General features: G+C 47.9%; 1 protein-coding gene across 1 annotated transcript in view; it reads left to right on the forward strand.

Annotated features, from left to right (window-relative positions):
- The first annotated feature begins 2,236 nt into the window (after positions 1–2,236).
- Positions 2,237–21,493, forward strand: part of LOC144486825 (tetraspanin-18-like) — a 33,066-nt gene continuing 13,809 nt past the window's right edge. The window contains exons 1-5 of the mRNA XM_078204839.1: positions 2,237–2,391; positions 3,800–3,907; positions 11,154–11,348; positions 13,541–13,615; positions 16,402–16,500. Of these exons, the coding sequence (XP_078060965.1) occupies positions 3,839–3,907; positions 11,154–11,348; positions 13,541–13,615; positions 16,402–16,500 (438 nt within the window). The 5' untranslated portion in view covers positions 2,237–2,391; positions 3,800–3,838. The remainder of the gene's footprint in view (positions 2,392–3,799; positions 3,908–11,153; positions 11,349–13,540; positions 13,616–16,401; positions 16,501–21,493) is intronic.

Here is a 21,493-nt window from a genome sequence, read left to right on the forward strand (position 1 = left end):
ATTCCAATCTGTCCAACACGGTCTGCACAATTTCAAATTCAGAATCCCTGGGAGCTGCTATTCACACTGCCACACACTGCTGTTGGAAAAGCCCAGCTGCAGTTATCCATTCAAGTGGCCCACATTCTCCATGGATTTCTGTGGGGTGTTACAGTATCAGAACTCCATACAAATTGATACCAGACTGGGCTCCTCCACACTGTGCTGCAATAGCTCCCTAGCAGCCAAGCTTTGAGCAATTGGTGTTGCAGAGAAAGCATGTTATTTTTACAGATAATACTATATCCAAGCCCTTTTCATAAGCTAGTCCGCCAGTGAACTGATTCTCGGGCTGGCCAGTTCACTGACACTTGTTCCTGCTCACGTGCTTAGACCTCATAAACTGTGTGGGGTGTTGATATATGCGCTACTGCTCTGACAGGTGGGAATAGGTGACAATACATGTTCCACTCAGTGTGAGGGGCTGCAGGATACAAGAGTGCTGACAGACTGAGGAAAGACAGTAAGAAGTCTCACAGCACCAGGTTAAAGTCCAACAGGTTTATTTGGTAGCACAAGCCGAAAGCTAGTGGCTTTTGCTACCAAATAAACCTGTTGGACTTTAACTTGGTGTTGTGAGACTTCTTACTGTGTTTACCCCAGTCCAATGCCAGCATCTCCACATCAAGACTGAGGAAAGGGCAGAGACAAGGGATAAGTACGCAGTTGCCAGGATAAGCAGCAGAGGGACAGTGCAATGCACCATCTCCTTGACCTGTTGAGTCAATGAGTTCAATAAAAAAGAGAAAAAATATGGCAGCCTGCTGGGCCTTGCCTCCAACTCGCTGGGCCTTGCCTCCAGCTCGCTGGGCCTTGCCTCCAGCTCGCTGGGCCTTGCCTCCAGCCTGCTGGGCCTTGCCTCCAGCCTGCTGGGCCTTGCCTCCAGCCTGCTGGGCCTTGCCTCCAGCCCGCTGGGCCTTGCCTCCAGCTCGCTGGGCCTTGCCTCCAGCCTGCTGGGCCTTGCCTCCAGCCTGCTGGGCCTTGCCTCCAGCCTGCTGGGCCTTGCCTCCAGCTCGCTGGGCCTTGCCTCCAGCTCGCTGGGCCTTGCCTCCAGCTCAGTTACCTCACATTTTGCATGTTCTTTCCCTGTATGGATTATGTTCATGATGATTTCCTCCACCGATCTCAGAGTTTGATAAGCTGGAGACCTCCTCCTGTTAAGATGCCCCCCGCCACCCCCCACCCCCAGCACACCGTGTACCCTGTTTCCTTCTGACTCTCTTGCAGAAAAATGGAACTACATAAAATTTACAGAACAGAAACAGGCCATTCAGCCCAACTGATTGTTGCCGGTGTTTATGTTCAATGGGAAGCTCCCACACCTCTCTTCATCGAACCCTATCCTTCTATTCCTCTCTCCAATCGATGCTACTCAACTCTTTATCCCCTGTAAGAAGTCTCACAACACAGGTTAAAGTCCAACAGGATGCACAGAATCCTAGAATATTACAGTGCAGAAGAGGCCCTTCGGCCCATCGAGTCTGCACCGACGTGTGAAAGGTCCTGACCTGCCCACCTAATCCCACTTGCCAACACTTGGCCCATAGTCTTGAATATTATGGCGTGCCAAGTACTCATTTTATTTGGAATCATGAGCTTTTAGAGCGTTGCTCCTTCATCAGGTGAGTGGCGGTAGGTTCAGAAACATGGCATATATAGGCAACGACACAATTGCAAGATAATTACAGATTGTGAAGAATGGTTGGAATGCGAGTCTTCACAGGTACAGACAATGCGAGTGGAGAGAGGGATAGTCACAGGTTAAAGAGGTATGAATTGTCTCAAGCCAGGACAGTGAGTAGGATTTTGCAAACCCAGGCAATATGGTGAGGGTTACATATTGTGTGACATGAACCCAAAATCCCGGTTGAGGCCGTCCTCATGTGTGTGGAACTTGGCTATCAGTTTCTGCTCAGCGATGCTGCGCTGTCGTGTGTTGCGAAGGCCGCCTTGGAGAATGTTTATCCGATGATCGGAGGCTGAATGCCCGTGACTGAAGTGTTCCCTGACTGGAAGGGAACGCTCCTGTCTGGCAATTGTCACGTAGGGCTTACCCCTTGTGACAGTGAGATCCCTGTTAGTGGAGTAACACATGCCCTGTGAACACTTATTGAAGATGGAGGAAATGGATTAATGTAACATGCTTCATGACAGGATGTAGCAGCGAGTAGAACTGAGAGGAATAAATTGTTCTGAAAGCAGTGGGAGGTGGTACAGACAGGAAGGAGGTGCAGCAAAATGATTCTTGCTGACATGAGGAGAGGCATGTGAGACAGGAAATGGCAGTACTGATGGTGCTCTGGTTAGCGTGAGGTCTCACAGGGCTGTGTGATGGGTCCGAGAAATGTGAAGGTGAGTCCTGGTTAGTCTTGGTTAGGTTACAGTGCAGCCAAGTCCTAGGCACAATTACATAGAAACATAGAAACATAGAAACCCTACAGTGCAGAAGGAGGCCATTCGGCCCATCGAGTCTGCACCGACCACAATCCCACCCAAGCCCTACCCCCACATATTTACCCGCTAATCCCTCTAACCTACACATCCCAGGACTCTCAGGGGCAATTTTTAACCTGGCCAATCAACCAAGCATGTAAATACGGGTAGTATTTACATGCTCTGTCATGTTTCTCCATCCCCACGGTCAAATGTGGCAGCTGGTTGCCTGTTGAAGGTCTCATTCCTGTTGCTCACTGAATATGTGAGCACCTCATCACCTGTGGGCACAGGTGGAGGTTGTGTGGCCATCCACCACTGGGATAATGCACCTTTAAGGGTTTGCCTTTAAGCAACAGCTGTTCCACCAGATTTGCCAGCCTCCCAAACAGTGAGCGGCCAATTAGGTCCGGCCACAGCAATGGCACTAGGTCCGTGTGCTCGAGGGCTTAACCTCACCGCACGCTGCCCTCGAAGCGGCTGTGGGACTGATGAGACGGTCGTACACCTCCTTGTGGAATGTGCCTTTGCAAAGAAGGTCTGGAGTGAGATGCAGTGGTATTTGTCGCGGTTCGTCCCGGGCAGCTCGGTGACGCAGGACTCTGTGCTCTACGGGCTGTTTCCGGGAACGCACACCGAGACAAACATCAACTGCTGCTGGAGGGTCATCAACTCGGTGAAGGACGCACTTTGGTCCGCCCGAAACTTGCTGATTTTCCAGCTGAAAGATTTGTCCTCGACCGAGTGTTGCCGACTGGCACATTCCAAGGTCCAGGACTACGTGCTGAGGGACGCGCTCAAACTTGGGGCAGATGCTGCAAAGGCACAGTGGGGAAAGGCCACCGTGTAAAGCGTCTCAACCGAGGCAGACTGAGGGCCGGGTAACTGCAGAATACCCTCGACCTGCGTAACTGTGTGCCAATCTGAAAAATAACGGCACACAGAAAACTCTGATGTATGTACATAGTTTTAACTACTGAAATGTAATTAATGTAATGTCATGTAAATAAACATCATGTAGTACTGTAAAAATGACCTTTTTTTGCACTGTTTGTAGTTTTTGGATATGTCGTTTTACAATGGTTTATTTGAGAGTTTTTTTAAATGAATAAAGTATATTTTTGAAATTTTAAAAAATGCCATTAGCTCCGTGTTAATACCTTGACTTGGCGCAATGCAAACCTTGCCTACTCTGTCTGATCCATGTCGCAGTTGCAAATCAGGCTAGCTGTTGTTTTGGAGTTAAGTTGAAGCTGGAGGGACCAAGATCAAACGTTGATCTAAAGACGTTTCTTCTAAATCGTTTCTTTGTTTTGTTTCCTCCCAGGTTTCTGAAGTTAATGCACAGAAATAAACTGCGCTGCCAATGACTGTTAAGATGGGTCGTTTTGAGCGTGTCAAGTACCTGATGGTCACCCTTAATGTGTTGGTTTGTGTAAGTGTATCTGAAGGGATGTTAGCAGCAGTGTAATATCTCAGCGTGTGAGGGGAGCTGGAAACATAAACTATTTGCTTCAGTTAATCAATTCAGAATATGTTGGCTCCAGTCTGTGCAGAGTGTCTGTGTGCTGATAGATCCACCATCGACTGGCTAGCTCCAAACTATCAAATACCTTCAGTCACAATCAAATTCATGGGAGCTTTGCAAAGTCTATATTTAGCTCTGGTTAGAGGCTTGTGCTGCATGTGTTCCCCACAGGATTTTCGCTGATGCTCAGTAATAATCTGGGTGATGCACCATTGATTACGCAAAGACACGTTGTTGCAAAATAACAGGCTTTTATTTACGAAAGAACTGGAGCACACCCGAACCGATAGCTAATCCGAACTGAGGCAAAAGGGGCGGAGAGCAGTCGCCTTTATAACCAGAGAAGGGCGGAGCCCCGGATTGAGGCAGCAGGGGCGTGTCCAGGCATATCACACAAACAGACAATACTACAGTGGTTCACCACACTGGGTTAGATCTGTGTGATAATTATAGAATACTTGCAGTACAGAAGAGGCCATTCGGCCCATCGAATCTGCACCAACTCTCTGACAGGCCCACTCCCCCACCCTATTCCCATAATCCCACACATTTACCATAACTAATCCATCTAACCTACGCATCTTGAGACACTAAGGGTCAATTTAGTATGGCCAATACATCTCACCGAGACATCTTTGGAGTGTGAGAGGAAGCTGGAGCACCCGGAGGAAACCCACACAGACACGGAGGATATGCAACTCCACATAGACAGTCACCCAAGGCCAGAATTGAACCCAGGTTCCTATAATATAAAATGGCTGGTGGTCTCATTCACATTGAAATGATTGAATTAACAATGGATGAATGTGGAACAAGTTGCATTCACACATTGCACAGTCAAGATCTAGCCCTACGTTAATGGTAAGAGGTTTGGAGTGAACACGCTGCTTGATTCACTGGGATCTACTTTTGGTAAAAATCAGGCTCCCCTCACAGTAGTTAACCTGTTTGAGTTGTGTCAATGCAGCTTCACTCTGTGTCATGACTCTTTTCCTGTTTATTGCTTGCAAATGCCCCACAGAAGTGAGAATCCACAAAACCTTCATCCATTTAGACCTTTCTCAAGTAAATGCCTCCCTTGCACTTACACATGTGTTCTATTGCAGGAGCAACACCGCATGAGGCCGGGCTCGCAGGATTTGTCACATACCCCCCCTTGCTTTCCCCAACAGGCCACCCCGCCACCCCACACTGCGACCTCCACAAGCACCTTGGAGGAAACCACCAAGGAAAGCACTGACGAGGTGTCAAAGGCATCACCTGCACCACACCATGCACCATCGCAGAGACACACCCTGGTGGGTGAAATTAGCAGACAGGCTTTAGGGTCACTTAATGGTGAGCACCACACAGCTGCTGACACACATCAGATGGATGCTGCAACTTGAGGGATCAGCAGGCAAAGATCTCCCAGATCCAAGGATACAGCTGGACCCCAGCCAAATCCCTGGAATAGGTTCTCCAGAAGCTGCCGGAGATGCAGAAGCAAAGCCGAGGATTGCAGGAGAGGGTGTCAGCGACATTCCAGCAACTGCAAGGCTGCTTGGAGGAGTCCCATAGCCTTCAGTCACAGGTGGTAGTGTCGGCATTGCATGGTACCCAACACTGCAAAGGTGGCAACCGTTCATTCCAGCTTTCCCTCCATCCCACAGAGTGTCCCAGGGCCCTACGGGTGCCTCGTGGGAGGAGGAAGCACTGGAGCCCATGCCGGGGCCTTCCATCCAGGAAACCCTGGCCATCCCCTCCTTCTACATACCCCCCCCCCCCTTCCTGACACCAGTGCATTTCTTGGGCAGTGGGTAGAATGCGTTGGTACGGCTGCATCCATGACATCTGAAAGTCAGCTGGGGCCTCCCAGGCCCTGGCCCTCTGGGCGATGCCCGCCATGGGGTGTGGAACACTGTTGACCACCTCCATCTCTGATGTGCATCCTGGGGAGTCACCTCGACATAGTGCATGTCACATAAGATTAAGAAGTTGTAGGTTCACCAAAATGGCAGGCTCATCAAGATGGCATGGGTGAAAGCAGACACTAGTCAAGGATAGAGGAGTATGCACTGTAAATAATCACAATTATAGAGTATTGCATTCCAAAGCCATGACTCCTTGTTTGTGACCCATTTCCCACAGGGAGTTTCATACCCCAACAGCACCCCATAGAGGCATAGAGCATCATACACTCCGGAGAGGCAGTTCGGCCCATCAACTCTGCACTGACAATAACTACCACTGAGGTCATGTGAATCCCATCTCCCAGCACCTGTGCCATATCCCTGGGTGCCATGTTTCTCTCAGTGCTCAGCGGAGTTTATGGTAAGGGTTGTAGGGTTGCTGGCCCGCACTGCCATCCCAGGCAGTGCATTCCAGACCCCTGCCATCCGCTGGGTGCTAACTGTCCCTCACCCTCGTGATAGCGCTGCTCCCCCCCCCCACCCCCTGTCCACCCCCTTCCTCCCCCCACCCCCCCCAACCAAGGGGAACAGCCGCTCCATGCGCACCCTGACTATGTCCCCCACTCAGCCTCCTCTGTGCTACAGAAAACAGTCCAAGGCTGCCCCATCTCCCCTAACGGCACCAATGCTCCATCCCAGGCAAAATCCTGGAGACCCCTGCAGTAGCCCATCCACAGCAACCACACACTCCCTGTAGTGAGGTGACCAGAACTAAAAGTTTAAAGTTATTTATTAGTGTCACAAGTAGGTTTACATTAATACTGCAATGAAACTATTGTGAAAACATCCCAGTCGCCACACTCCGGCGCCTGTTCAGGTACACTGAGGGAGAATTTAGCGTGGCTAATGCATCTAACCAGCACGTGTTTCAGTGTAGGAGGAAACCGGAGCACTCGGAGGAAACTCGTGCAGACACAGGGAGAATGTGCAGACTCCACACAGACAGTGATCCAAGCCGGGAATCGAACCCGGGTCCCTGGCGATGTGAGGCAGCAGTGCTAACCACTGAACTGGACACAGTTGTCCAGCTGTGGCCTGACCACCATTCCATGCAGCACTGAAATGATCGTCCCGACCTTCGACCCTATACCAGGACTGATGTGACTGAGTGTCCCGTGTGCTCCTGCAACCACCCCTTCCATCTGCCAAACTGTTTCTCCATAATCGCCTATCAAAATCGCCAGGCATGACCTCCCAATGCCAAAGCCATATTTCCCATCCTGAATCAATCCACCCCCCGCTCCCCCCCACAATTTCTGCATCTTCGCCAACAGTCCCCTCATGGCAACACTGCCCCCACCTTACGACTCATCAGTCTGCAAACCTCTGGCTCATAGCACCCACCCCTCCCCCTCAACCCTCAGCCCTGGAACATTGGACCGCACCACAATGCCCCTGACCCTCACTCAGACATGGTACGTGTGTCTGTGTGCAGTCAGAGAACAGGCAAAAGTCAGACTTTGGCATCACCAGGGCAACATCACAGCTTGCCTCACAGCGAGTTGTCACCACTCTCCTGCCCAGTCATGTGACTCACTGGCATGGCCAACCCAGGTCAATTATCCTGGTGTGTTGTCAATGAAACCCTCTGGGGGAGGGGTAGAATGGAATGAGGACCTCCTTGATTCTCCTGGCATGCTGGACCATTGGCGCCACTGCCGGTCCAGCCCCCTCAGCCTCTTCCTCCTCAACATCCTGATCTGCCTCCTCTGCAGGGGGTGTCCGCCTGCCCTGCCTTGCCCCCCCCCGCCCCACCCCCCACCCTCCTCCAGAAATGTCACCCGGCTGCCGTGCAAGGTTGTGGAGCACACAGCAGATCACCAGAATGTGGGAGACCCCCTCTGGGGGCTGTACTGAAGAGCATAGCCAGAGCGGTCCAGGCAGCGGAACCGCATCTTGAGTAGGTCTTGCACCGCTCGATGACAGACCAGGTGGCAATGTGGGCCTCCTTGTAGTGGGTCACTACCTCGAGCTCAGGCCTCCGCACTGGCGTCATCAGCCAACCCCTTAGCGGGTAGCCTTTGACCCGCACGAGCCATCCTGGCAGGCTGGGGTGGTCCTCGAAGACTCCGGGATGTTGGAGTACCCCAGAGTGCAGCTGTCATGCACACTCCCTGGACAGTATGCACAGACCTCCAGAATGGTGGCAAGGTGGTCGCACACAATCTACACATTGAGAGAGTGGAACTCCTTCCTCTTTATAAAGGGCACTCTCTGTTTCCGTGGGGCCCTCAGGGCAATGTGCATGCCATCTATAGACCTCTGAACCAGCAGCATCCCAGTGGTGGTGGCAAAACCTGCAGCCTGGGCATTTTGTTGGGCATGACCCGGGTTAAAGTGGATATAGTGGCCTGCCCGGGTGAACAGAGCATCCATTACCTCATGGATGCATTTGTGTGCCGACAACTGGTAGATATCAGACAAGTCCCTGCTCGAGCCCTGGAATGATCTGGTGGTGAAAAGGTTGAGGGCCGCTGTGACATTCACAGTTACCGGGAGTGGGTGTCCTCCTCCACCACGGGATGCCAGGTCCATGAGGCAGAGCCTTCGGCAGCACACAGTGTTGTCCTAAAGTCCTCCTCCACCTTCTCCTGCCACCCTATCGGGCGATGTGTGGCCGAGTCCTGACCCAGATTGGTGGTCCCCTGATGTCCTGGTATGGCCTCCAGCCTGGGTTGTCCTTGCTGTCAACCACTGTGGAGAGGGGGCGGGGTGGGGGGAGTCCGTGAGGTTACCAATCCCGGGCTCCTCAATCCCCCCCCCCACTGACCTGAATGTTCACCACATGACCCCAACCGAGCAGCAACCCCCCCCCGACCTGAGGACCACCAGCCCAGGCCAAGACCTCACGCCTCTGATCAAAACTGCACTCAGTACTCCAGCTGTGGCTGAAGTATTTTATACAATTCCAGAATAACCTCTGAGCTCATTTATTCTATGACCCAGTTAATAAAGGTATCAGTATTTATATCACCTACAAACTTCTTCACCATGCCCATTCAAGTCTATATTGTTGATTGGTACCCCAAAAAACAAGTTACCCAGTACTAAGCCCTATGAAAAACCAATGGAAATAGCTATGCAGTCGCAAAAACACCACTGGATCATTACACATTACTTCCTGCCTCTCAACCAGTTTTCAATCAATCTTGCTACTTTGCCTTGGGATCCATGTGCTTTGATTTTTGAAACCAGTCTGCCAATCGAGACCTTATTAAAATTCATACAGATTCATACCTCATGTAGCCTTCTTGTTACCGCCTCAAAAAATTTAATCATGTTAGTCGGACACAACAGGCAGGATTTTATGACCTCACTCGGGCGAGACCGGAAATTCCCGCCTGAGGTCACGGAGATTTCTGCTGTCGGATTCTCACCCATGTCAATTCTGAGGTGGGCGAGGTGGTAGATTTCCGGACAACATTGCCTTTACAAACCCATACTGTCTTTGATTTATCTATACCTTTCAAAGTGAAGATTTATCCTGTCCCTCAGAATTTTTCCAATTATTTCCTCATTGCCAAGGTTGGGCTGACTGGTCTGTAATGACTTGGGCTGGGATTTTTCACTCCCATTCAGTGGAATGCAGTGGAAAATACCGTAAGAACTGCAAAGTTGCATTTTATATTGGCGTAAACACTTGACGCGATTGTCCCTTCCATCCATCAGTGATAGGTTGTGTTTCCCGACATTTAACATTGGCATCATTTGAATATGTTAACATATATAATTATTAGGCTTCTATGTCTGAATCGTTTCCCCCTGGAAGAATTTCCATTCACGCCTGTGTGAGTGCAGACCAGCATGCATCTCCATTGGTCTCCATGCACCTGGTGAGCTGACCTCCCAGAGGAGCTCAAGTGAGTGCAGTATTCGGCAGCGGGGGAGAGGGTCATGCCTGGGCACCGTCTCCTATGTTATAAAGCGGAGGTTTATTCTCCCCTCTAAGAACTAACGCTGAAATAAGGTGAGGTACCCAAAGAGGCGTACCTCACCTTATAATCTGTAAAAAGTGTGTGTGAGGTGGTGTGACCTCAGTAACTTCTAGTGGTTAAATACAAAATAAATCCCTGACATTCACTCTAAAATCAACACGTAACAATTTATTTATCTAACTAACAGTGAACAAATTAACTAAACTATTAACAAACTGAATAAATCCCTTCTATTAACTCTTCCCGAATAAAACACGATTCTAATAGAATGCTGTTCAAACAAATACAATTCCCACTCATTAACAAAAATAGAATTTTAGTCACTCTCTAAATTACAACCAGGTTTTGTGACTTCCGGAATATTCTGGCCCTTCTCTGTTGATTCTTCTGTCTGGAACCTCTTTCTTCTTTGGTATCTTTGCTATCTAGATAGTGTTTTCTCTAAGACATAGATGAAACTATGAGAGCCAGCGATTCTCTCTCTCTCTTTAGAGCTGTGAGCTGTTGGTAGTGGAAGTAGATACGATAGTGAGTTTTAAGGGGCACCTGGACAAATACATGAATAGGTTGGGAATCACGGGATATGGCCCCCGAAAGGGTACGGGGTTTTAGTTCAGTCGGGCAACATGGTCAGTGCAGGTTTGGAGGGCTGGAGGGCCTGTTCCTGTGCTGTAATTTTCTTTGTTCTTTGTTATCTTTGGCAAGTGGCAGTTGCTCTCTCTTTTTGTCCCACTTTTATACTCGTGATGACATATCAATATTTCCCACAATAGGATTGGTCCTCGGTTGTCAAAACCATCAGATTTAAATTTAATAGGTTCTTGGTATCTAAGTACCTGATTCCAATTGATTAGCTAAATTCAAAAGTCTGTTGCCTTGGTTAAAAACTGCTGCTTGGCCTTTCAATACAAATGTTTCAGTTTGGGCTCACTATGTACTTGCATCCTTTTCTAATTCTCTAAGCACAGAAAAAGCACCACCTTTTAAATGCTTTCCCCCCCAGCATTTTACAATTTTACAAACACCAATCTGCAATTACTCTACCCAACTTTGCAACAAATACCTTTTATCCAACTGAGCACCTTTTGTTCCTGGTCTAGCTTTGCCCTTTTCTGTAGCTATGCTAAACCTGACCGATGTAAGATCGCTTTCACCACAGTGCTCCCCACTTCCAGCTGTCCAGCTTCATTCTCTAAATCCAGAACCCTGTCCCCTAGATGATGTGTTACAGGATGGGGTGATGATGATTGTTTTATTGTGTTACAGCTGAGTGGATTTGCCCTGCTAACAGTTGCGTTCTTGCTATTGTTTCACCCGACTGAAATCAGATATGTTGTGTCACTGAATACGGTGATCTTCACTGGAGCAATGTATGCAGTTGTTCTGTCTGTTGTGCTGTTTATTCTTGGCATCATGGGAAGCATTGCAGCCTATCGGGAGAACAGAACTCTGCTGATGCTCGTAAGTCCACCTTCTTTTCTTTCATTTCTGTTTTCTTACACTCTTATAAATGCCCTGCCTTTAAGAATTAAGCATGATGACATATTGCACTGATGGATACTGCCGCTGCAGAATTCCTGACCCCAGTCCCGACATCCCAGGGGGCTGAGTGGCTGCTTGGGAATTGGTTGCTCTCCTGCTAATGGAGATCAGGGAGCTGAGGAAGAAAAGACACAAATGTTGCCCTTGTAACCAATCATTCCACTTCAAATCCATCAGATTTAAGGGAATGCGAGGCCTTGTCTGGGAAAGCAGGAAATAAATGGCACTGGCCAAGGCAGTGCAATAGAATTATATTGTTTAGCCTTAGATTAAAGGAGAAGATGAGATTGGGTTGTTGGCATGAAAGGGCAGAACTGGGTACTTTTATAACAGATAATTCTCTATTATAATTAGGGTACAGCCTCTTAACTCTAATTAGAGTTTGATAAGGTCCCCCATGGTCGGCTTATGATGAAAGTGAGGAGGTGTGGGATAGAGGGAAAGTTGGCCGATTGGATAGGTAACTGGCTGTCTGATCGAAGACAGAGGGTGGTGGTGGATGGAAAATTTTCAGATTGGAGGCAGGTTGCTAGCGGAGTGCCACAGGGATCAGTGCTCGGTCCTCTGCTCTTTGTGATTTTTATTAATGATTTAGAGGAGGGGGCTGAAGGGTGGATCAGTAAATTTGCTGATGACACCAAGATTGGTGGAGTAGTGGATGAGGTGGAGGGCTGTTGTAGGCTGCAAAGAGACATAGATAGGATGCAAAGCTGGGCTGAAAAATGGCAAATGGAGTTCAACCCTGATAAATGTGAGGTGATTCATTTTGGTAGGACTAATTTAAATGTGGATTACAGGGTCAAAGGTAGGGTTCTGAAGACTGTGGAGGAACAGAGAGATCTTGGGGTCCATATCCACAGATCTCTAAAGGTTGCCACTCAAGCGGATAGAGCTGTGAAGAAGGCCTATAGTGTGTTAGCTTTTATTAACAGGGGGTTGGAGTTTAAGAGCCGTGGGGTTATGCTGCAACTGTACAGGATCTTGGTGAGACCACATTTGGAATATTGTGTGCAGTTCTGGTCACCTCACTATAAGAAGGATGTGGAAGCGCTGGAAAGAGTGCAGAGGAGATTTACCAGGATGCTGCCTGGTTTGGAGGGTAGGTCTTATGAGGAAAGGTTGAGGGAGCTAGGGCTGTTCTCTCTGGAGCGGAGGAGGCTGAGGGGAGACTTAATAGAGGTTTATAAAATGATGAAGGGGATAGATAGAGTGAACGTTCAAAGACTATTTCCTCGGGTGTGGAATGGACTGCCTGCAGTGATAGTGGAGTCAGACACTTTAGGAACATTTAAGCGGTTATTGGATAGGCACATGGAGCACACCAGGATGATAGGGAGTGGGATAGCTTGATCTTGGTTTCAGATAAAGCTCGGCACAACATCGTGGGCCGAAGGGCCTGTTCTCTGCTGTACTGTTCTATGTTCTTTAGGGAAAGGAGGTGTGGTGATGACGGTTTCTGCCACCATTTATTCCAGAGGTATGTCCTTGGGAGTAGCTAGTTTAAGACCAGATTCCCTTCCCATTGAAGCTTGCACTGACACCTACCTGCTCACAAAGCCATTAAGCAAAACTGAGGATTTAAGAACATAAAAGGCAACTGATGGAGAGCAAGCAGTGATGTAGTTGGTCCTGTCAGGTGTGGCCTCCACTGGGCCCATAGGGGACAGCAGTCCCAGGGGAATAGCCCCATATACACACACTCAAAGCTCCCCAGCAATGGGATAGGTTAGCCCAATTCAACCCAGGGTGCAACCGGAAGTGAATCTGCCAAGTGGCAAAACACAACTATCCTGTTCTGCTGACTCTTCCTGAAGATTGCATGCCCATCCCCTACTCTTTGAATTTCCTGTTGTGATTTAATGAGTTTGTTACCTGTGGAGATGTACTCAGGATGTCTCATGGTGTGCTTTATGAATTGGGTGTATGCCAGAATAGTTGCATTCATTTGCAACCATGTCAAGATCAGCCTGGAGGCCATCATGGTACTTACTACCTGCAGATTGTTCCCAGCACGGTGAGGATGAAAGCTGGTTGGGAGATGTGGATTTATTATTTATTTCTGTTGATATGTTTAAAGTGACTGAAATATGGCCTCTCTTTTCTTGTTTCAGTTCTTAATGCTAATTCTGCTGATCTTTGTGGTTGAACTTTGTGCTGGAGTTGGTGCTTTTCTCTTCAAATTTCAAGTAAGTGCCCAACAGAATGAACACTGGGATCTCTGAAGCACATGTGAATGATGAGTAGGAGTAGGCCGCTCAGCCCCTCCAGCCTGCTTCACTATCAACACAATCATGGCTGAATATTGACCTCAACTCCACTTGATCTCCCATATCCCCTGATTCCATTTGAGTCCAAAAGTTCATCAATCTGAGCCTTGAACATACTCAAAGACTGAGCATTTACCCATTGGGGAGGGAATTCCTTAGATTCACCTCACTCCCTTTATCCTGACTTTATGTACCCAGCTCTTCATCTCAGTTGCCTGGACTCTAAGCCCTGGAATTCCATTCTCAAACCCCTCCACCTCGCTTTCTTCCTTTAACACATACCTTAAAATCTCCCTCTTTGACCAAACGTTTGCTCATCTCTCAACAAACATGGCTCAGTGTCAGACTCTGCTGTGGACCTGGTTTGCTTAGCCAGCTAGATTGCTAGCTTGTGGTTTAGAATAGCGCCAGTGATGTGGGTTCGATTCCTATCCCAGCTGAGGTAGATTTGGGAGCTGCCTGTGAGAGTAGAAGGCAACAGCAATGCACCAATGACAAATACAACACCATGAAAATGGCTCAGGATAAAACATCAGCAAGCAATGAGTCAAGGAGCTGCCAGTGGGCAGATCGCACATGACTGAGTGAATTAAGTGTCCTGTGAAACACTTTGGACTGTTTACTATTTCATCGCTGTTGTTGCTGTTGATTAAGAGGAACTATAGCTACCTGCTGCTGAACTACACTGATGACAATGAAGGAAATGATCCAGACTCAAGTCCATGTGTGTAAGTTACTGCATAAACTTACCTGTTGTCCTGCCTCGACCTTGTGCAACTCTACCCGAGTCAATCCTATCTCTGTTCCAACACAGCAGCTCAGACACTGTCAGCTGGAGAGTAGACAGTGGTACTGAGAGATTCCCAAAGCAAGAAAGGAGAGGGAACTGGGATGTGGATGAGAATGTGACACCTGCCCTTTGGAGGTTGAGGGGTCATGGGACCTGTCAAGAAGGTTGACACCATTGAACATTGCATTTTAATGAGGCATCGGCGATCAGGCTCCAAGGATGTGAGCTCACTAACATGTGACTTCACAGATCTCATTGTGATGATCTTGGGGATTCTGGACACTGAGACAGCATCTTGCAGTATTCTGTAATCTACAGCAGATTCCTATCAAAAAGTGACTGGAGACCAATCAGTGCTGCTTTGCCCATCAATGTACTGAGTGTAGCGACTAGGAGAGAGAATAGAGGAAATCTGTGTGGGAAGCCCCAGGGTAGGTTTGCTGTTTCAATCAGGGGTTTCAGAGCTGCTGTTAAAGCAGTGTGGTGCAGATCAGGATTGCAGTGAAATATGACTCAAGCCTGACAGTTATTTCAGGATTGCAGTACATGCCAAGCCATTCCCAGCTGCCCATTTCATCAGTAAATCATGGGAGGTGCCATCAGGCACCCGAGGAACCTGAAGGAGCTCTTCATGTATGTCCCAGTGCTTTTGCAGTGAGTGACAAATGATGGGAGTTAATCCTCTAACCAGGAGTCATAGGGACATAGGAAAAGCAGGGAACAAAACAGCTGGGCCATCAAATCGGCTCCACACATGAACAATTCCCCTCCAGACTCCCCTCCATTCCATCCCTTATCCTTCCCTCTCCACAGCTACATCTCCCCAGGGGTAAAACAAACCTAAAGCCAAGAGAGAAAGAAATAATGCTGGAAGAAATCCTCCCTAAACCCTTCAGGATATTGTGAACCAATCCAGGAGATCTCTTAGACCATAAAGATCTTTGTTATGGTCTGTTCTCTGCCTATCAAGAACTGGCCCAGCACACAGAGAGTTAACCTACACATTATACCAACTGGTAACATTTCCAAACTCGTTACTCTCTAACATGTGAATAATCCCCTGATGGTGAGTCTATACTTTTACACCATTTATTTACACTCCTGTGTCCTCAGTCTATCAGTATTCTGCCCTTGCATTATTTTATAGGAGTCAGCTTGAAGTCTACACTGCTCGAAGGTAAATAGATCTCAGTTGTTGAGCCTGAGAAGTTGTGTTTCTTTCAGCTGAGATTCATACTTGTAGCACTCCTCTGGACCTTTTCCAAGGCCAACATATTACACAACATATTACACAACATATTACCAACCTGATGTCCTTTTATTTATCATAGAATCATAGAATCCCTACAGTGTAGAAGGAGGCCCATCGAGTCTGCACCGACCACAATCCCACCCAGGCCCTATCCCCATAACCCCATACATTTACCCTAGCTAGTCCCCCGAACACTAAGGGGCAATTTAGCATGGCCAATCCACCTAACCCGCACATCTTTGGACTGTGGGAGGAAACTGAAGCACCCGGAGGAAACTCACGCGGACACGGGGAGAATGTGCAAACTCCACACAGATAATGGCCCAAGCTGGGAATCAAACCCGGGTCCCTGGTGCTGTGAGGTAGCAGTGCTAACCACTGTGCCAACGTTCCACCCTAATGTGCCACCGAGCCGCTCTTTATATTGAATGATTCTAACGTGCAGGTCAATTTTCTTTCTCAGCCACTTTCAGTATTATTCCCTACAAATGAAATGTGTATTCCATGTTGATCCTATCAATGCATAGGACGCAACATTTATCCAAATTAAACACCATTTTGCCACTGTGTAGCCCATTCCTTCCGCACTTACAGATGTGATTGTATTGATAAAGAGTGACTGCTGTTACAACCTCCATTTCTGTCATCCCTTTTGTTTTGCAGCTGACAAAGCCCTATTTTGAAGACGATTTGGTAAATTACTATAATGGAGACAATGTGACAAGTCCTTACTCAGCTAACAGCAATTCTATCATGATCTCAGTAAGTTTATCTCTCCTCACTAGCACGTTGGCAAGCCTCATCTTCGTTTCAAAGAGGGAATTGAATATCAAATGAAAGATTCTTGGATTTATTTATTTATTTTCAGTATTGCACTCTTTTCCCCAAATCTCAGCCTCACAAAGCAGCCAGATGTCCCTCTCCCATTTTATTTAACTCCGTGTTGGACATTCATTGCAAGGCAGAAGGTGGATTTGAACCTTAATCCAAGTCAGAGCCCATTGGTAAAGCTACATGTGTGGCACATGTGAGGTCTTGCGTTCAATCCATGAAAAAATAGAGTTGCACAATTGTTTCTGCCTCTTGGTGTGATTAAACAACACAGAATGATCTTTGATTTGATTTGATTTATTATTGTCACGTATTAATATACAGTGCAAAGTATTGTTTCTTGCGTGCTATACAGACAAAACATACTGTTGTTAGAGAAGGAAATGAGAGAGTGCAGAGTGTAGTGTTACAGTCATAGCTGGGGTGTAGAGAAAGATCAACTTAATGCAAGTTAAGTCCATTCAAAAGTCTGACAGCAGCAGGGAAGAAGCTGTTCTTGAGTCGGTTGGTACGTGAGCTCAGACTTTTGTATCTTTTTCTCGACGGAAGAAGATGGAAGAGAGAATGTCCGGAGTGCATGGGTCCTTAATTATGCTGGCAGTGGGAAATGTAAACAGAGTCAATGGATGGGAGGCTGGTTTGCGTGATGGATTGGGCTACATTCATGACCTTTTGTAATTCCTTGTGGTCTTGGGCAGAGCAGGAGACATACCAAGCTGTGATACAACCAGAAAGAATGCTTTCTATGGTGCATCTGCAAAAGTTGGTGAGTGTCATAGCTGACATGCCAAATTTCCTTTGTCTTCTGAGAAAGTAGAGGCATTGGTGGGCTTTCTTAACTATAGTGTCAGCATGGGGGGGACCAGGAAAGGTTGTTGGTGATCTGGACTTGAAGCTCTCGACCCTTTCTATTTTGTCCCTGTTGATTTAGACAGGGGCATGTTCTCCTTTACGCTTCCTGAAGTCGATGACAATCTCCTTTGTTTTGTTGACATTGAGGGAGAGATTATTGTTGCTACACCAGTTCACCAGATTCTCTATCTTATTCCTGTACTCTGTCTCATCATTGTTTGAGATCCGACCCACTACGGTGGTGTCGTCAGCAAATTTGAAAATCGAATTGGAGGGGAATTTGGCCACACAGTCATAGGTGTATAAGGAGTATAGTAGGGGGCTGAGAACACAGCCTTGTGGGGCACTGGTGTTGAGGATGATCATGGAGGAAGTGTTACATAAGAACATAAGGAATACGAGCAGGAGTAGGCCATCTAGCCCCTCGAGCCTGCCCCGCCATTCAATAAGATCATGGCTGATCTGAAGTGGATCAGTTCCACTGACCCGCCTGATCCCTATAACCCCTAATTCCCTTACCGATCAGGAATCTATCTATCCGTGATTTAAACATATTCAATGAGGTAGCCTCCACCACTTCAGTGGGCAGAGAATTCCAGAGATTCACCACCCTCTGAGAGAAGAAGTTCCTCCTCAACTCTGTCCTAAACTGACCCCCCTTTACTTTGAGGCTGTGCCCGCTAGTTCTAGCTTCCTTTTTAAATGGAAAGAATCTCTCCCCCTCTACCCTATCCAGCCCCTTCATTATCTTTATAGGTATCTATAAGATCTCCCCTCAGCCTTCTAAATTCCAACGAGTACAAACCCAATCTGCTCAGTCTCTCCTCATAATCAACACCCCTCATCTCCGGTATCAACCTGGTGAACCTTCTCTGCACTCCCTCCAAGGCCAATATATCCTTCTGCAAATAAGGGGACCAATACTGCACACAGTATTCCAGCTGCGACCTCACCAATGCCCTGTACAGATGCAGCAAGACATCTCTGCTTTTATATTCCATCCCCCTTGCGATATAGGCCAACATCCCATTTGCCTTCTTGATCACCTGTTGCACCTGCAGACTGGGTTTTTGCGTCTCATGCACAAGGACCCCCAGGTCCCTTTGCACAGTAGCATGTTGTAATTCTTTTCCATTTAGTTAATTGTTGCCTATCCTTACTGATTGTGGTCTGTGAGTTAGGAAGTTCAGGATCCAGTCGCAGAGGGAGGTGCCGAGGCCCAGGCCACAGAGTTGGGAGATGAATTTCATGGGAATAATAGTGTTGGAGGCTGAGCTGTAGTCAATAAATAGGAGTCTGACATAGGTGTCCTTGTTATCTAGGTGTTCCAGGGTTGAGTGCAGGGCCAAGGAAATGGCGTCTGCTGTGGACCTGGTGCGGTGGTAGGCAAACTGTAGTGGATCCAGATAGTCCGGGAGGCTGGAATTGATTCGTGCCATGACTAACCTTTTGAAGCACTTCATAATGATGGATGTCAGAGCGACCAGCCGATAGTCATTAAGGCACGCTGCTTGGCTTTTCTTAGGCACCAGGATGATGGTCGTCTTCTTGAAGCAGATAGCGACCTCAGATAGTTGTAAAATGAGGTTGAAGATGGCTGTGAATACCCCCTGATCCACGCAGGATCTGAGTATTCATCCGGGTATCCCATCCGGGCCTGTCGCTTTCCGTGGATTGACCTTCGAAAAGGCTGCTCTGACACCTGCAATTGTGACCCCAGATATAGATTCATCCAGGGTTCCAGGGTGGAGGGTGTGCTCTCGCTGACCTCTTGCTCAAAACGGGTGTAGAATGCATTGAGATCATCAGAGAGGAGTGCGTTGGAGCTAGCGACCTTGATCAGTGGCACAGTGGTTAGCACTGCTGCCTCACAGCGCCAGGGACTGGCTCAGGTGACTGTCTGTGTGGAGTTTGCAAATTCTCCCCGTGTCTATGTGAGTTTCCTCCGGGTGTTCTGGTTTCCTCCCACAGTCCAAAGATGTGCGGGTTAGATTGATTAGCCATGGTAAATGTGTGGAGTTATGGGGATAAGGCGGAGTGGAGGGCCTGGGTGGGATGCTCTTCGGAGAGTCAGTGTAGACTCAATGGATCAAATGACCTCCTTCTGCACTGTTAGGATTCTATGGTTTAATTTGAACAGAATCCTTGTTACCTTATTCTCAAATCTGCAGCATGGCCCCTTGTAATAGTTTATTGTATAAACTGGAAATTATAAGGAGCTGTTCTCTATGAAATGTGGGACTCCCTCACTTTCAGATATGATCCAATCAAACAAGTAGGATAAATTGTTGTCCACAAGGAATTGTAGAATCCCAACAGTGCATTCAGCCCATCAATACTGCACCAACAACAATCCTACCCAGGCCCTATCCCCAGAACCGTATGTATTTACCTTGCTAATCCCCCTGACACTAAGGGGAAATTTAGCATGGCCAATCAACCTAACCCACGCATCTTTGGACTGTGGGAAGAATTTTTAAAAAAATGTATTTATTAGTGTCACAAGGAGGCTTACATTAACACAATGAGGTTACTGTGAAAATCCCCTAGACACCACACTCCGGCGCCTGTTCGGGTACACTGAGGGAGAATTTAGCATGGCCAATGCACCTAAGCAATGCATCTTTCTGACTGTGGGAACAAACCGGAGCACCCGGAGGAAACCCACGCGGACACGGGGGAGTACATGCAAACTCGGCACAGACAGTGACCCAAGCCGGAATTGATCCCAGATCCCTGGAGCTGTGAGGCAGCAGTGCTAACCACTGTGCCATCGTGCTGCCCCATTTGAGGAAACAAAGGTATCAGTGGTAGGCTGGACTGGGCATCAAGTGTGGGCTGCAACAACATCATTCTGTAGAAGGGTCACCCAGACTCGAAACACTGGGGAGTATTCTCTGGGTCTGCTACTTCCTGGTAAATATCACAATGGTCCAGAAAATCGGGAGTTGGTGGAAAAACGGGTTCTGCACCAGTTGCCAAACCCGTTGCGATTATCCAAAGCCGGGCAGTAGGCTTGATTGGGTTCCGCTCATAGCAGGTGGGAACCTGATCCATATTTCGATTCAATATTGTAAAATTAATTAGTGAGCTTGAAGCCCGAGTCAAATGGCCTTCGCTATTCATCCACCTCCCAGCAGGATATGCACTGGATGGGCTTTCATTCAGGTCCTCACAAGCGAGGACCTGGCGTGTTGGACCCTGAGGGTCGAGAAAAAACCACCAAGAAATGGTTTGCAAAAGAAAAAGTTAAACGACAAGCTGCCAATCAGGATCAGACTCCGTCAACATTGCAGTTAGGACCAATGAGGTACTTGAGATGCATTCAACCATGAAGGAAAATAAAAACAGGCAGCTGGAAGATGATAGAAATCCATTGAGCTCACAGCTGAATCTTTTACAAGGCACTGCATGTTGAATTTGTTACAGATCAAAGTTTTCGTGTGCAAAGATGATTTCAACAATTTCAACATGATAAAAAGCCTCAGCAACTTCAAATCAAACTTGAGTGTATACACTGGGGCTGAATGCACAGCTGTGCAGAATAGAACCCCCAGCCCCAGGTGAGGGTGGTACGGTGGCACAGTAGTTAACACGGCTGCCTCACAGCGCCAGGGACCTGGGTTTGATTCCCGGCTTGGGTCACTGTCTGTGTGGAGTTTGCACGTTCTCTCTGTGTCTCCATAGGTTTCCTCTGGGTGCCCCGGTATTCTCTCACAGTCCAAAGGTGTGCCAGTTAGGTGAATTGGCAGTGCTAAGTTCTCCCTCTGTGTACATGAACAGGAGCCGGAGTGTGGTGACTAGGGGATTTTCACAGTGACTTCATTGCAGTGATTAATAAATAAACTTTTAAACTTTAAATTGACATCTCCTCTCTATCAGAGGACTTCAAAGGGGTCTGCTCATACCTGCAGCTTCTGAAATGGAGAAAGGAAAATCTGTGCTGCAGAATAGAGTGTTGCAATGATTTAAAAATCCTACCGGGGGCGAAGGGGTGGTGCGGGGGGTTGGGAGGGGGGGGTGGGGGGGAACGAGATTAGAGTGACCTTCAGAATTTTCATAGCTGACAGGC

Source organism: Mustelus asterias, unplaced genomic scaffold (assembly GCF_964213995.1).
Source record: "Mustelus asterias unplaced genomic scaffold, sMusAst1.hap1.1 HAP1_SCAFFOLD_476, whole genome shotgun sequence".
Lineage (NCBI taxonomy): Eukaryota > Metazoa > Chordata > Chondrichthyes > Carcharhiniformes > Triakidae > Mustelus > Mustelus asterias.